Here is a 16,169-nt window from a genome sequence, read left to right on the forward strand (position 1 = left end):
ATGGAATACTATGCAGCCATCAAAAAGGATGAGTTTGCGTCCTTGTAGGGACATGGATGCAGCTGGAAACCATCATTCTTAGCAAACTATCACAAGAAGAGAAAACCAAACACCGCATGTTCTCACTCATAGGTGGGAACTGAACAATGAGATCACTTGGACTCGGGAAGGGGAACATCACACACTGGGGCCTATCATGGGGAGGGGGGAGGAGGGAGGGATTGCATTGGGGAGTTATACATGATATAAACGTTATGCACATGTACCCTAGAACTTAAAGTACAATAAAAAATAAAAAAATAAAAATAAAATAAAATAAAAAAAAAAAGAGAAAAAAAAAAAAAAAAAAAAAAAAAAAGAAACTGTATTTACCCAGATGATGCTCAATGATTGTGTGTTTCTAAAAAAATATGGGAGTGGGAGAAGTTTTTCTTTGCTGCACCCCTGTTTTTACACCACATGCCACTGAGAAAGGAAGCTGAAAAGCATTGAATTTGCTGTTTTTCAAAAAAGTAACTAAGCAACCACAATGATACAACATTTTGTATTTTAATTGTCAGTTTACATGGCTATCTTCACATGAGAGCAGCAGCATGGCATAGTGGCTAATGGTATTCTAGTGTTAGTGTGGATTCAAAGCCTGACTCCATTACCTACTTCTTGGCTGTGTAAATTTGGCCAGATCATTATTATTATTATTATTATTTTTTTTTTTGAGGCGGAGTCTCGCTCTGTCGCCCAGACTGGAGTGCAGTGGCCTGATCTCAGCTCACTGCAAGCTCCGCCTCCCGGGTTTACGCCATTCTCCTGCCTTAGCCTCCCGAGTAGCTGGGACTACAGGCGCCCGCCACCTCGCCCGGCTAGTTTTTGTATTTTTAGTAGAGACGGGGTTTCACCGTGTTAGCCAGGATGGTCTCAATCTCCTGACCTCGTGATCCGCCCGTCTCGGCCTCCCAAAGTGCTGGGATTACAGGCTTGAGCCACCGCGCCTGGCCATTGGTCAAATTATTTAACCTATCTCAGTTTCCTATCTGAAAAATGGGGAAGGAGTCTCACCCATTATCTTAGGTACTTTTATTAAAGTTACATGAAAATTAAATGACAAAATATCTATAAAGCATTGAGAACAGAGTCTGACATCTAATAAACAAGAAATATGTTTGTTATTTTATGAACAGACTGAAGACTCACTGAAATGAATCATAGTTTTGTTTTGATTTGTTTCGTTTTTGTTTTTGAGACCGGTCTCCCTCTGTTGTCCAGGCTGGAGGGCAGTGGCACAAGCTCGGCTTACTGCAGCCTTTGCCTCTTGGGTTCAAGCGATTCTCATGCCTCAGTCTCCCAAGTAGCTGGAACCACAGACATGAGCCACTATGCCTGTCTTATTTATTTATTTATTTATTTATTTATTTATGTATTTATTTATTTATTGAGATGAGGTCTCACTATGTTGCCTAGGCTTGAACTCCCGGGCTCAAGGGATCCTCCTGCCTCAAGCTCCCAAAGTGCTGAGATTACAGCCTAAGCCACTGTGCCCAGGCTTGAAATGAATCAGGTTTATCTTTATCTTTGCAAGCTCCCTCTTCCCCTGGCTTTCCTATCCTCACACAGATAGCACATAATAGATTATTAATCTCATCCATCTTGGAAGATCAGGAGATCTGGCCAGGACATAATGGTCAGACAAGGTGAGGTTGAGACCTGAGGGTCTAAATGAGATGAGATAGTAAAATATAAGTAATTGGTAGAGTATAGCCTGATTTACATCCACAGGGAAAGGAGAGAGACAGGAGTGAGGAGACCTGGTACAAATTCCAAATCCAAAGTATAAGAGTGGAAGCATAAATGAGAAATGGGGTCGAGAACCAGAACAGATGAGAAATGGCCTGAAATATAAACTCATCATCTCAGGCTTATGGATGAGCTTTATGTCAGGAGTGAAGATGGGCCCAAATGTCCCTCAATAAACACATATAGATCAAGCAATGGACGCCAAAGACAAACATTGACATGCACCAGATAATCAGTACATAACGGGTTTCTACTTACTGGTTATTGGCATTTTAAGGAACTTTAAAAGGAGTAAGTCTGTTTAATATATTCTTTTTTGTTTTCTTCATTAGATCCCCTCAGCAGAGTGTGTTTAAGACCAAAAAATGTAACTGATTCATTGAGCACCTACATTAATGCTAATTATATTAGGGTAAGTAAATAAGTACAAATTTCTTTCTGGTGATTTTCTATTTGGAATTGTTGGTTTTATTTTGTTTTTCCTAGAGTAGATTAAGCTTGGTTTAACTTGATTACCAGCAAGATTTCATTTTGTTTGTTTTTTTATCTTAGTCGTAATCAACATTGTTAATGGGTCTTTTATGATGACTTTCCTTTTAGGGTGAGTCTCTGGCAACAGTGCTCTCTATGGGCACTCTGCTGGAGACTGGGCATTACAACCCTCAATATCATGTGCTATCCTTAACTTGCTGCCAAGTTAATGATATTAAGGATATTGTTAACTAGAAATTGTTGTACTAGAATCAATGAAGCCGTAACCTGTGTTGCTTTTGTAAGCACAGCTATTTCATTGAAGATCTTTCACCCAACCTTTCACAGCAAGGCATGAACTTAAAAACCAATATTTTTGTCTCTTTACTCCATCTAGGGCTACAGTGGCAAGGAGAAAGCTTTCATTGCCACGCAGGGCCCCATGATCAACACTGTGGATGATTTCTGGCAGATGGTTTGGCAGGAAGACAGCCCTGTGATTGTTATGATCACAAAACTCAAAGAAAAAAATGAGGTATGATCTTTAATCAAGTTCTGAATGTTATACATGTTCTGTTGCTATAGAAGAGATATTGTATAAGTAAAATTGCCATGGACTTAGATTTAAGATGGAAACTTTGAGACATTTAAAGGCTAAGTCACTTAATACATCCCAAATATAATAACTGCTATTATCCTATGACTGTCAACTTTCTTTCAGACAAGTCAATATACTTGGCATATACATATCTAATTTGTACCCACAAAAGAAATAAGGGGGTCATGAATTATCACCCTAATTTATAGGCAGGCAAATAAAACCTTATTCACATCCTGAGTCATTTTTGAACACCTACTATGTGACAGGTACTACTCTAGTCATTGGAGATATAATAGTAAACAAAACACACCAAGATCCCTGCCCTTGGTAGATTTGAACTTTCTGGTGGGAGAAGACAAACAAAAACACTGCACATAATAAACTTATAAATAGTGTAATATATGAGAAGAGATTAAATGCTATAGGAAAGAAAGTAGAGCAGGCTAAGTGGAATGGGTATACCGGGCAGTAAGGAGGGGGTGTTGGGGAATTGCAGATTGCATTATTAAAGAGGGTGGGCAAGGTGAGTCTCATTAAGAAAATGAGATTCGAGGGCAGTTACAGAAACCAATCAACTTTCTCAATATCTTCATAATAAGAAATCCAAGAAAGAAAGAATTTGATTTCATATCCATACTAGTAGTCTTTTCTAAGGATTTAGCTTACAGAATACTTACTCTGTATTTTGCATTATAAAAATACAATTGTAATATTCCTGAGGGCTGATATTCGAGGTACCACTTACATTTTAGGACAACTTACTGGGATAATTTACAGTCTAATTTTCATCAGCATTTTTGTGTTTGTTTTCTTGTGAAAAATATTGTACCAGGGCTTCACCATGACAATAAGAATTTAAGAAAATGGAGCATTCCTTTATAAGCCTTTGGTGATTATAATCCTTGAGTGCAGCATAATCCTGCTACTAATGGACATCATCTAGGCTCACAAAACAGCAATTTATACATGTTTTAAAGTTTGTTATTTTCTTATATTTTTGCTACAATAGATAAACCATTTTTTTTCCTGAAATTTATTCTGGAAAAATAGTGTATTTCTGGCCAGTATATAAAGTTATATACTCGATTCACTACATGACTTACTAACTAAACACGCTTCTATGAATCCGATATTAAAGCCTGAGGTGGCATTATAAAAATAACCCCTAATATTCTCAAGCTGTTTCCCACACAGTGTCAATCTATCAACGTATTAAGTCACTGACAATTCCTTCACAGTTGTTTAATATGCATGACATTTTTATGATAGAAAAGATTTTTCAAGTTTAAAAGGTATATTCTCTGTATATATACACTCGTGCATTCCTACATAGAACTTATGTAATACGGCCGACTAGATAACCGGAAAACTTCCCACTACAAAACCAGTTATACTGTGCAGAATATGAAATGGCATGCAAAGCAGAGCTTTAAAAAAAAAGTAAAGGAAATCCCAGTGGCTAATGAAAAGAGACTAAAAGGCATAAAACCAGAAAAGTAAACATATTGTAATGGTAATACAAGAACTAGAGACAAAGCCTGATCTTGCAGGAGCCAGGTGTTGGAACTGAGACTTTAGGTAAAGTGAGCACCTTCAAAGGCAATGCCTTCAGATAAAAAGTGAACCACAAAAATAAATCTGCCTACTAAAATAGGACAATGCTGAGAAATTCACCTAAGTCTGGCCTTCTTATGGTATAAACAAAAAGGCTCTCGAGTATTTAAAGCTGAGAAACCTCAGAATTCAAAAACCAAGGAATACCAAGTGAAGTCATTAACATAAAAAGTAATTCTAGGTTGGCAACGCCCTATGATACTTCACAGAAACGAAGGCAAAAAGTTTCTGATGCACATACTCTCAGCATATACCTCACAGGTTTCCATAGAAAAGCCCAGCCAGGGCAAAGCAAGAGAGCCGACTAGAAAAGCTTAATGCTCATACTGCCCACCAAAAAAGAGCCAAAACAACAAATAAGAAAGTACGTTTGTACTGGAGTATTTGAGGGAGTGCACTGGAATACAGCAGGAGAGAGAGACAGAAAATCCTGTGGGACAAGGAGACCTTTAGTGAGGGTCACCTAGAGAAGAGAAGGAAACACCCTGCCTCTGCCACACCGCCACCTCCCCAGACGGGATTAGCTCAGAACAAGAAGGTGCATCCAGTGGAACTAGGCAAGCAAGAGGCCCCAGCAGCCCCCATCAATGTCGCAGACATCTGCACTCTTTGTTGCTGAGAATCCTCCAGTTCCTAGAGACCCTGAGTCCAGTTTAGGGAGTTGCCTGACAGCCACATGGCTGCTCTGCCCCAGAGAAGGAAGTCACGTTGTATGCCCTCATCCCTGTGACCCAAGCTGCAGCTATATGATGCCATTTTGAAACCAGAGCCACAACTAGAGTACAGCCTATTCTAGGAGCCAGTAGCTACCATCTCTTTTCATTCCCGAAGCTACACGGCCATAACACTACCTTCACACACAGTAGTACACCATTCCCTTGCTGAGTTGCTACAGCTCCCTACCCCCTGGGAACAAGCTCCCTAGGAAGTGTTCCACCTTTCACAACCTAGTGACTGCAGTACCCTGAACCTGTCTCTCAGAGCCTAGATCCAGTGCCCCATCCTTGGAGCCCATATAGCACCTTGCCCTCAAAGGAACAATCTTGCTAAGCAGAGAAACCAAGTCCAAACTGGCCTCATGCACAGTCAGCATGCTCACCAGCAAGCAGCACGATTCCAAAGCGAGCCACACCCAAACCAGTGGACCAGCCCCTGCATGCCCCTGGTATACTCAACAGTTGGCTGCACTACTTCTAAGGATGCCCCAACCTGAGCTGGCAGACCTGTCCACATATGCCACCAGTAAGCTCACCAGCTGGGCATGTCATTTTCAGGGGACTTTTGCTCTGAGTTGGCAAGCCAAGCCTCATGCTTGCCAGCCAAGTACACTGCCCCCAGAGGAGCCCTAACCCAAGCTGACAGACTGGCTGCTGAATGCTCACCAGTCATGTATGCATCTCACAACGGGTCCCCACCTTAACCAGTGGACTTGTTCTTGTGCTCACATACCCCTTGTGTCCAGGGGTGACCTGTCCTGAGCCAGCAAACTAGCCACACAAAGGCCCTTAGAGGTATCAATAAAGTTGACTACAGCTTAAAAAACTACAGAGACTACACTACTGCACCCACATAGAACAAAAGCCAGTGTACCCTACCCAACCAACACCCTCAGACACATCTGCTGGTGAAAGTGATTCCCTTCAAAAGCCACTCCCTAAAATTAAAAGAGTTGACCATTCCATTAGATGCACAAATATCAACACAGGGATACAAGATATACGAAAAAGCAAAGAAAAATGACACCATCAAAGAAGCAGAAGAATCCTCCAGTAACTGACACCCAAGAAATGGAAATTTATAAATTTCCTGAAAAGGAATTTAAAATAATGACCTGAAGGAAATTATGAATTGTGGATGGGGGAGGAGAAAAGTCTAGAATATTTGTATGTGACCAAAGTTAAGTTGTTATCAGCTTAAAATATTCTAAGTTCTCTTTATGTAAGCCCCAGAATAACCAAAAAGAAAAAAATTACAAGATACACAAACGAAAAAGAGAAATGAGTCAAAGCTTATCACTATGGAAAACCACCGAGTCACAAAGAGAAACAATAAGAGTAGAAGAAAGAAACAAAGTAGATAACAGTTAACAAAATGGCAGGAGTAAGTTCTTATCTGTCAATAATAATCTTGAATGGAAATGGATTAAATTTTCCAATTAAAAGATATAGAGTGGCCAAATGGGGGGAAAAATAAGCAAGACTCACCTATACAATGTCTACAAGAAACTCACTTCACATGTAAAGACATATAGACTGAAAGTGAAGGGATGAAAAATTGATATCACATGCAAATGTAAACTAAAAGAGACCAGGAGTAGCTTCACTTATACCAGATAAAATAGACTTCAAATCAAAAATCACAAAAAAGCACAAAGAAGATCATTATATAATGATACATGGGTTAATTCAGCAAAAACAAAAAAATCGTAAATATGTATGCACCTAACACTAGAGCACCCAAAAATAAAAAGCAGTTATTTATTAGATTAAAGAAAGCAATAGACTGCAATATAGTAATAATCATGAACTTCAACACCCCACTCTCAGCAATGGACAGATCATCCAGACAGAAAATAAACAAAGAAACATTGGATTTAAACCACACAATAGACCAATTGGACCTAACAGATATTTACAGAACATTTCACCCAACAACTGCAGAATACACATTTTTCTTACTAGCACAAGACTAGTCTTAACAAATTTTAAAAGATCAAAATCATTTTAAATATGTTTTCTGACCACAATGTTATAAAACTAGAAATCAACAACAGGAAGAAATTCAGAAACTTTACAAATACATGAGAATTAAACAATATGCTCCTAAAGAACCAATGGATCAGTGAAGACTTTAAAAGGGAAATTTAAAAATTCCTTGAGACAAATAGAAAGACAACATATCAAAGTCTTTGGAATATAGAAAAAGCAGTTCTAAAAGGGAAGTTTATATCAATAAATGCTTACATGTATTGAAATGGAAGAGAAAGATGACAACCTAATGACGCACCTCAAGGAACTACAAAAACAAGAACAGGCTGGGCAGCATGGCTCACACTTGTAATCCCAGCACTTTGGGAGGCTGAAGCAGGCAATCACGTGAGGTCAGGAGTTCGAGACCAGCTTGGCCAACATGGTGAAACCCTATCTCTACTAAAAATACAAAAATTATCTGGGCCTGGTGATACATACCTGTAATCTCAGGTACTCGGGAGGCTGAGGCAAAAGAATCAATTGAACCAAGGAGACAGAGGCTGCAGTGAGCCGAGATCATGCCACTGCACTCCAGCTTGGGCAACTGGGAGACAGAGAGAGACTCCATATCCAGAAAAAAAAAAAAAAAAAAAAAAGGACAAGAACAAACTAAACCCAAAATTAGTAGAAGGAAGTAATTAAGAAAGATCAAAGCATACATAAATGAAATACAGGCAGAAAAATACAAAACATCAACAAAAACATCATGTTTGAAAACAAAACTGACGAACCTTTAGATGCTGCAGAAATACAAAGAATTATAAAAGGCTATTGTGAACAATAATATACCAATAAATTGGATAATCTAAAAAAAGAATAAATTCCTGGACACATGCAACCTTCCATTGTTCAATTCCAAGACTGAACAATGAAGAAATAGAAAATCTGAAAACACCAATGAGTGAGGAAATTAAATCAGTAACAGAACATATCCTGGTCGGGTGCTGTGGCTCATGCCTGTAATCTCAGCACTTTGGCAGGCTGAGGCGGGCAGATCACCTGAGGTTGGGAGTTCCACACCAGCCTGGCCAACATGGTGAAACCCCATCTCTACTAAAAATACAAAAATTAGCTGGGCTTGGTGGTGCGTGCCTGTAATCCCAGCTACCTGGGAAGCTGAGGCGGGAGAATCACTTGAACCCAGGACTGGGAGGTTGCAGTAAGCCAAGATCATGCCACTGTCCTCCAGCCTGGGTGACAGAGCGAAACTCCATCTCAAAAAAAAAAAAGTACCCCATTGAAGAAAAAACCCAGGACCTGATGGTTTCACCAATGAATTCTACCAAACTTTTTTTTCTTTTTTTTTTTTTTTTTTTTTTTTTTGAGACGGAGTCTCGCTCTAGCCCGGGCTGGAGTGCAGTGGCCGGATCTCAGCTCACTGCAAGCTCCGCCTCCCGGGTTTACGCCATTCTCCTGCCTCAGCCTCTGGAGTAGCTGGGACTACAGGCGCCCGCCACCTCGCCCGGCTAGTTTTTTGTATTTTTTAGTAGAGACGGGGTTTCACCGTGTTCGCCAGGATGGTCTCGATCTCCTGACCTCGTGATCCGCCCGTCTCGGCCTCCCAAAGTGCTGGGATTACAGGCTTGAGCCACCGCGCCCGGCTATTCTACCAAACTTTTAAAGAACTAATACCAATTCTCCTCAAACTATTCAAGAAAATTGAAGAGGAGAGAATATATTCCAAAGTCATTCTACAAGGCCAGCATTACCCTAGCACCCAAACCAGATGAGGACTCAACCAAAAAATAAACTACAGGTCACTCTGATATATATGCAAAAATGCTCATAAAATATTAGTAAACCAAAATCAGTAGCACATTAAAAACATCATCCACTATGACCAAGGGAATTCATCCCAGGGATGTAAGAATAGGTCAGTTTATACAAACCAATAAATATGATACACCACATTAACAGAATGAAGGATAAAATCCATATCATCATTTCAATAGATGAAGAAAAATAATTTGACAAAATTCATCCCTTCATGTTAAGAACTGTCAACAAATTAGATACAGAAGGTATGTACCTCAACACTAAAAAGTCCATATATGACAAGCCCACAACAAATATCATACTGAATGTGGAAAAGTTGAAAGCTTTTCTCCTAAGATCTGGGATGAGGATATCCACTTTCACAACTTCTATTCAACATAGTACTGGGGGTCCTAGCCAGACTAATCAGGCAAGAGAAAGAAATAAAAGGCAAAATTGGAAAGGAGGGGCATCAAACTATCCCTGTTTGCAGATCATATGATCATATATATGGAAAACCCTACACACTTCACCAAAACTTGTTATAACTAATAGACAAATTTAGTAAAGTTGAAGGATACAAATTTAACATTCAGAAATGAGTAGCATTTGTATATGCTAATGGTGAGCTAGCTAAAAACAAAATCAAGAAAACAATTCCATTTATAATTGCTACCAAAAAACAAAGATACCTAAAAAGAAATCTAACCAAAGAGGTGAAATATCTTTTATACTGAAAACTATAGAACATTGATGAAGGAAATTATAGAGAACACAATTAAACAGAAATATATCCTGTGTTCATGGAGTGGAATAATTAATATTGTTAAAATATCCATACTACCCTAAACAACCAATAGATTCAATGCATTCCCTATCAAAATACCAATAACATTCTTTATGGAAAAAAATTTTTAATCCTAAAATTTGTATGAAACAACAAAAGACCTTTACTAGCCAAATCATTCTTGAGAAAAAAAAACAAAACTGGAGGCATCATACTACCTAACTTCAAAATATACTACAAAGTTATACTATCGAAAACAACATGGCACTGGCAAAAAAACAAACACATAGACCAATGGAATGGAACATAGAGCCCAGAAATAAGAAAAGATTTTGAATATTCTCACTACAAACAACAAATAATAAATATTTGAGGTGATGGATATACTGATTACCTTTATTTGATCATTAACCCATATATACATGCATTGAAGTGTCACATTATACCCCATGAATATGTACAATTCTGTGTCAATTAAAATAAAATAAATAAATTCTCAGCAAACATAAGCTTACAATCAAAATTATGAGGCATACAAGCACACAATAAAAACCATGAGAAAAATTCAGAAGCAGCAACAGTTAAATAGATTCACAGGAATTAAAATAATTGAAATAATAAATGTAGGTTACTTTTTTAAATAATTAAGCACAAAAAGCACAAAAAATTTGACACAGGGATGAGTTACTATCCAAAAGGCTACAAAAGATGGCCGAATAGGAAGAGCTCCAGTCTGCAGCTCCTAGCATGAGTGATGCAGAAGATGGGTGATTTCTGCATTTCCAACTGAGGTACCGGGTTCATCTCACTGGGGCTAGTCAGACAGTGGGTGCAGCCCATGGAGCAGGGTAGGGTATCGCCTCACCTGGGAAGCGCAAGGGGACAGGGAATTCCTTTTCCTAGCAAAGGGAAGCTGTGACAGATGGTACCTGGAAAATAGGGTCACTCCACCCTAATACTGCGCTTTTCCAATGGCCTTAGCAAACGGCACATCAGGAGATTATATCCCGTGCCTGGCTCAGAGGGTCCCAGGCCCACAGAGCCTCACTCACTGCTAGCAAAGCAGTCAGAGATCGAACTGCAAGGCAGCAGTAAGGCTGGGGGAGAGGTGTCCCACATTGCTGAGGCTTGAGTAGGTAAACAAAGCAGCCAGGAAGTTCAAACTGGGTGGAGCCCACTGCAGCTCAAGGAGGCCTGCCTGCCTTTCTCTGTAGACTCCATCTCTGGGGGCAGGGCATAGCTGAACAAACGACAGCAGAAACTTGTGCAGATTTAAATGTCCATGTCTGACAACTTTGAAGAGAGTAGTGGTTATCCCAGCACGGAGTTTGAAACCTGAGAACAGACAGACTGCCTCCTCAAGTGGGTCCCTGACCCCTGAGTAGCCTAACTGGGAGACACCTCCCAGTAGGGGCCAACTGACACCTCATACAGCTGGGTGCCCCTCTGAGATGAAGCTTCCAGAGGAGGGATCAGGCAGCAACATTTTCCGTTCTGCAATATTTGCTGTTCTGCAGCCTCCACTGGTGATACCCAGACAGAGGGTCTGGAGTGGACCTCTAGCTAACAGGGTCTGGACTGGACCTCCAGCACACTCCAACAGACCAGCAGTGAGGGTCCTGACGGTTAGAAGGAAAACTAACAAACAGCAAGGACATCCACAACAAACCCCCATCTGTACATCACCATCATCAAAGACTAAAGGTAGATAAAACCACAAAGATGGGGAGAAACCAGAGCAGAAAAGCTGAAAATTCAAAAAATCAGAGCGCCTCTTCTCCTCTAAAGGAACACAGCTCCTCACTGGCAATGGAACAAAGCTAGATGGAGAATGACTTTGACGAGTTGAGAGAAGAAGGCTTTAGACGATCAGTAATAAACTTCTCCAAGCTAAAGGAGGATGTTCGAACCCCTGCGAAGAAGCTAAAAACCTTGAAAAAAGATTAGACGAATGGCTAACTAGAATAAATAGTGTAGAGAAGTCCTTAAATGACCTGATGAAGCTGAAAACCATGGCACGAGAACTATGTGACTCATGCACAAGCTTCAGTAGCCGATTTGATCAAGTGAAAGAAAGGGTATCAGTGATTGAAGATCAAATGAATGAAATGAAACAAGAAGAGAAGTTTAGAGAAAAAAGAGTAAAAAGAAATGAACAAAGCCTCCAAGAAGTATGGGAGTATGTGAAAAGACCAAATCTACATCTGATTGGTGTACTGAAAGTGATGGGGAGAATGGAACCAAGTTGGAAAACACTCTTCAGGATATTATCCAGGAGAGCTTCCCCAACCTAATGAGGCAGGCCAACATTCAAATTCAGGAAATACAGAGAATACCACAAAGATACACCTTGAGAAGAGCAACCCCAAGACAGATTCACCAAAGTTGAAATGAAGGAAAAAATGTTAAGAGCAGCCAGAGAGAAAGGTTGGGTTACCCACAAAGGGAAGCCAATCAAACTAACATCGGATCTTTTGGCAAAAACTCTATAAGCCAGAAGAGAGTGGGGGCCAATATTCAACATTCTTAAAGAAAAGAATTTTCAACCTAGAATTTCATATCCAGCCAAACTAAGTTTCGTAAGTGAAGGAGAAATAAAATCCTTTACAGATAAGCAAATGCTGAGAGATTTTGTCACCACCAGGCCTGCCTTATAAGAGCTCCTGAAGGAAGCACTAAACATGGAAAGAAACAACCAGTACCAGCCACTGCAAAAACATGCCAAATTGTAAAGACCATCCATGCTAGGAAGAAACTGCACCATCTAACAAGCAAAACAACTGGCTGATATCATAATGACAGGATCAAATTCACACATAACAATATTAACCTTAAATGTAAATGGGCTAAATGCTCCAATTAAAAGACACAGACTGGCAAATTGGATAAAAAGTCAACACCCATCAGTGTGCTGTATTCAGGAGACCCATCTCACGTACAGAGACACACATAGGCTCAAAATAAAGGGATGGAGGAAGATCTAACAAGCAAATGGAAAACAAAAAAAAGTAGGAGTTGTAATCCTAGTCTCTGATAAAACAGACTTTAAACCAACGAAGATCAAAAGAGACAAAGAAAGCCATTACATAACGGTAAAGGGATAAATTCAACAAGAAGAGCTAACTATCCTAAATATATATGCCCCCAATACAGGAGCACCCAGATTCATGAAGCAAGTCCCTAGAGACCTACAAAGAGATTTAGATTCCCACACAATAATAATGGGAGACTTTAACACCCCACTGTAAACATTAGACAGATCAACGAGACAGAAAGTTAACAAGGATATCCAGGAATTGAACTCACCTCTGCACCAAGCAGACCTAATAGACATCTATAGAACTCTTCACCCCAAATCAACAGAATATACATTCTTTTCAGCACCACATCACACTTATTTGGAAATTGACCACACAGTTGGAAGTAAAGCACTCCTCAGCAAATGTAAAAGAACAGAAATTATAACAAACTGTCTCTCAGACCACAGTGCAATCACACTAGAACTCAGGACTAAGAAACTCACTCAAAACTTCTCAACTACATGGAAACTGAATAACCTGCTCCTGAATGACTACTGGGTACATAACGAAATGAAGGCAGAAATAAAGATGTTCTTCGAAACCAATGAGAACAAAGACACAACACACGAGAATCTCTAGGACACATTTAAAGCAGTGTGTAGAGGGAAATTTATAGCACTAAATGCCCACAAGAAAAAACAGGAAAGATCTAAAATTGACACTCTAACATCACAATTAAAAGAACTGGAGAAGCAAGAGCAAACACATTCAAAATCTAGCAGGAGGCAAGAAATAACTAAGATCAGAGCAGAACTGAAAGAGATAGAGACACACAAAAAAAACCCTTCCAAAAAATCAGTGAATCCAGGAGCTGGTTTTTTGAAGAGATCAACAGAATTGATAGACTGCTAGCAAGACTAATAAAGAAGAAAAGGGAGAAGAATCAAATAGATGCAATAAAAAATGATGAAGGGGATGTCACCACCAATCCCACAGAAATACAAACTACCATTGGAGAATACTGTAAACACCTCTATGCAAATAAACTAGAAAATCTAGAAGAAATGGATAAATTCCTGGACACATACACTCTCCCAAGACTGAACCAGGAAGAAGTTGAATCCCTGAATAGACCAATAACAATTCAGAAATTGAGGCAATAATTAATAGCTCACCAACCGAAAAAAGTCCAGGACCAGATGGATTCACAGCCAAATTCTACCAGAGGTACAAAGAGGAGCTGGTACCATTCCTTCTGAAACCATTCCAATCAATAGAAAAAGAGGGAATCCTCCCTAATTCATTTTATGAGGCCAATGTCATCCCGATACCAAAGCCTGGCAGAGACACAACAAAAAAAGAGAATTTTAGACCAATATCCCTGATGAACATCGATGCAAAAATCCTCAATAACATACTGGCAAACTGAATCCAGCAACACATCAAAAAGCTTATCCACCATGATCAAGTTGGCTTCATCCCTAGGATGCAAGGCTGGTTCAACATATGCATATCAATAAACATAATCCAGCATATAAACAGAACCAAAGACAAAAACCACATGATTATCTCAATAGATGCAGAAAAGGCCTTTGACAAAATTCAACAGCCCTTCATGCTACAAACTCTCGATAAACTAGGTATTGATGGAACGTATCTCAAAATAATAAGAGCTATTTATGACAAACCCACAGCCAACATACTGAATGGGCAAAAACTGGAAGCATTCCCTTTGAAAACCGGCACAAGACAAGGATGCCTTCTCTCACCACTTCTATTCAGCATAGTTTTGGGAGTTCTGGCCAGGGCAATCAGGCAAGAGAAAGAAATAAAGGGTATTCAGTTAGGAAAAGAGAAAGTCAAATTGTCCCTGTTTGCAGGTGACATGATTGTATATTTAGAAAACCGCATCATCTCAGCCCACAATCTCGTTAAGCTGATAAGCAACTTCAGCAAAGTCTCAGGATACAAAATCAATGTGCAAAAATCACAAGCATTCCTATACACCAATAACAGACAAACAGAGAGCCAAATCATGAGTGAACTCACATTCATAATTGCTTCAAAGAGAATAAAATACCTAGGAATCCAACTTACAAGGGATGTGAAGGACCTCTTCAAGGAGAACTACAAACCACTGCTCAACGAAATAAGAGGACACAAACAAATGGAAGAATGTCCCATGATCATGGACAGGAAGAATCAATATTGTGAAAATGGCCATGCTGCCCAAGGTAATTTATAGATTCAGTGCCATCCCCATCAAGCTACCAATGACTTTCTTCACAGAATTGGAAAAAACTACTTTAGAGTTCATACGGAACCAAAAAAGGGCCTGCCTTGCCAAGACAATCCTATGCCAAAAGAACGAAGCTGGAGGCATCACGCTACCTGACTTTAAACTATATGACAAGGCTACAGTAACCAAAACAGCATGGTACAGGTACCAAAACAGAGATATTGACCAATGGAACAGAATAGAGCCCTCAGAAATAATACCAAACATCTACAACCATCTGATCTTTGACAAACCTGACAAAAACAAGACATGGGGAAAGGATTCCGTATTTAATAAATGGTGCTGGGAAAACTGGCTAGCCATATGTAGAAAGCTGAAACTGGATCCCTTCCTTACACCTTATACAAAAATTAATTCAAGATGGATTAAAGACTTAAATGTTAGACCTAAAACCATAAAAACCCTGGAAGAAAACCTAGGCAATACTATTCAGGCCATAGGCATGGGCAAGGACTTCATGACTAAAACACCAAAAGCAATGGCAACAAAAGCCAAAATTGACAAATGGGATCTAATTAAACTAAAGAGCTTCTGCACAGCAAAAGACACTACCATCAGAGTGAACAAGCAACCTACAGAATGGGAGAAAATTTTAACAATCTACCCATCTGACAAAGGGCTAATATCCAGAATCTACAAAGAACTTTAATGAATTTACAAGAATCAAACAACTGCATCAAAAAGTGGGCAAAGGATATGAACAGACAGTTCTCAAAAGAAGACATTTATGGAGGCAACAGGCACATGAACAAATACTCATCATCACTGGTCATCAAAGAAATGCAAATCAAAACCACAATGAGATACCATCTCACACCAGTTAGAATGGCAATCATTTATAATAAGTCAGGAAACAGGTGCTGGAGAGGATATGGAGAAACAGGAACACTTTTACACTGTTGGTGGGACTGTAAATTCGTTCAACCATTGTGGAAAACAGTGTGGAAATTCCTCAAGGATCTAGAACTAGAAATACCATTTGACCCAGCCATCCCATTACTGGGCATATACCCAAAGGATTATAAATCGTGCTGCTATAAAGATACATTCACACGTATGTTTATTGCAGCACTATCCACAA

At 39.5% G+C, this 16,169-nt stretch overlaps 1 protein-coding gene across 2 annotated transcripts in view; it reads left to right on the forward strand.

Moving 5' to 3' along the window:
• The window catches only part of PTPRR (protein tyrosine phosphatase receptor type R), a 289,686-nt gene that overhangs the window by 234,277 nt on the left and 39,240 nt on the right, over positions 1–16,169 (forward strand). For both annotated transcript variants that reach the window (XR_004439734.1, XM_033221272.1), the window contains exons 9-10: positions 2,124–2,203; positions 2,660–2,797. Coding sequence is in view for 1 of the 2 variants with exons in the window: in XM_033221272.1 (XP_033077163.1) it covers positions 2,124–2,203; positions 2,660–2,797 (218 nt within the window). In the remaining variant the exon portion in view is untranslated. The remainder of the gene's footprint in view (positions 1–2,123; positions 2,204–2,659; positions 2,798–16,169) is intronic.

This window comes from Trachypithecus francoisi, unplaced genomic scaffold (genome assembly GCF_009764315.1).
Source record: "Trachypithecus francoisi isolate TF-2019V2 unplaced genomic scaffold, Tfra_2.0 Lachesis_group11, whole genome shotgun sequence".
Taxonomy (NCBI): domain Eukaryota; kingdom Metazoa; phylum Chordata; class Mammalia; order Primates; family Cercopithecidae; genus Trachypithecus; species Trachypithecus francoisi.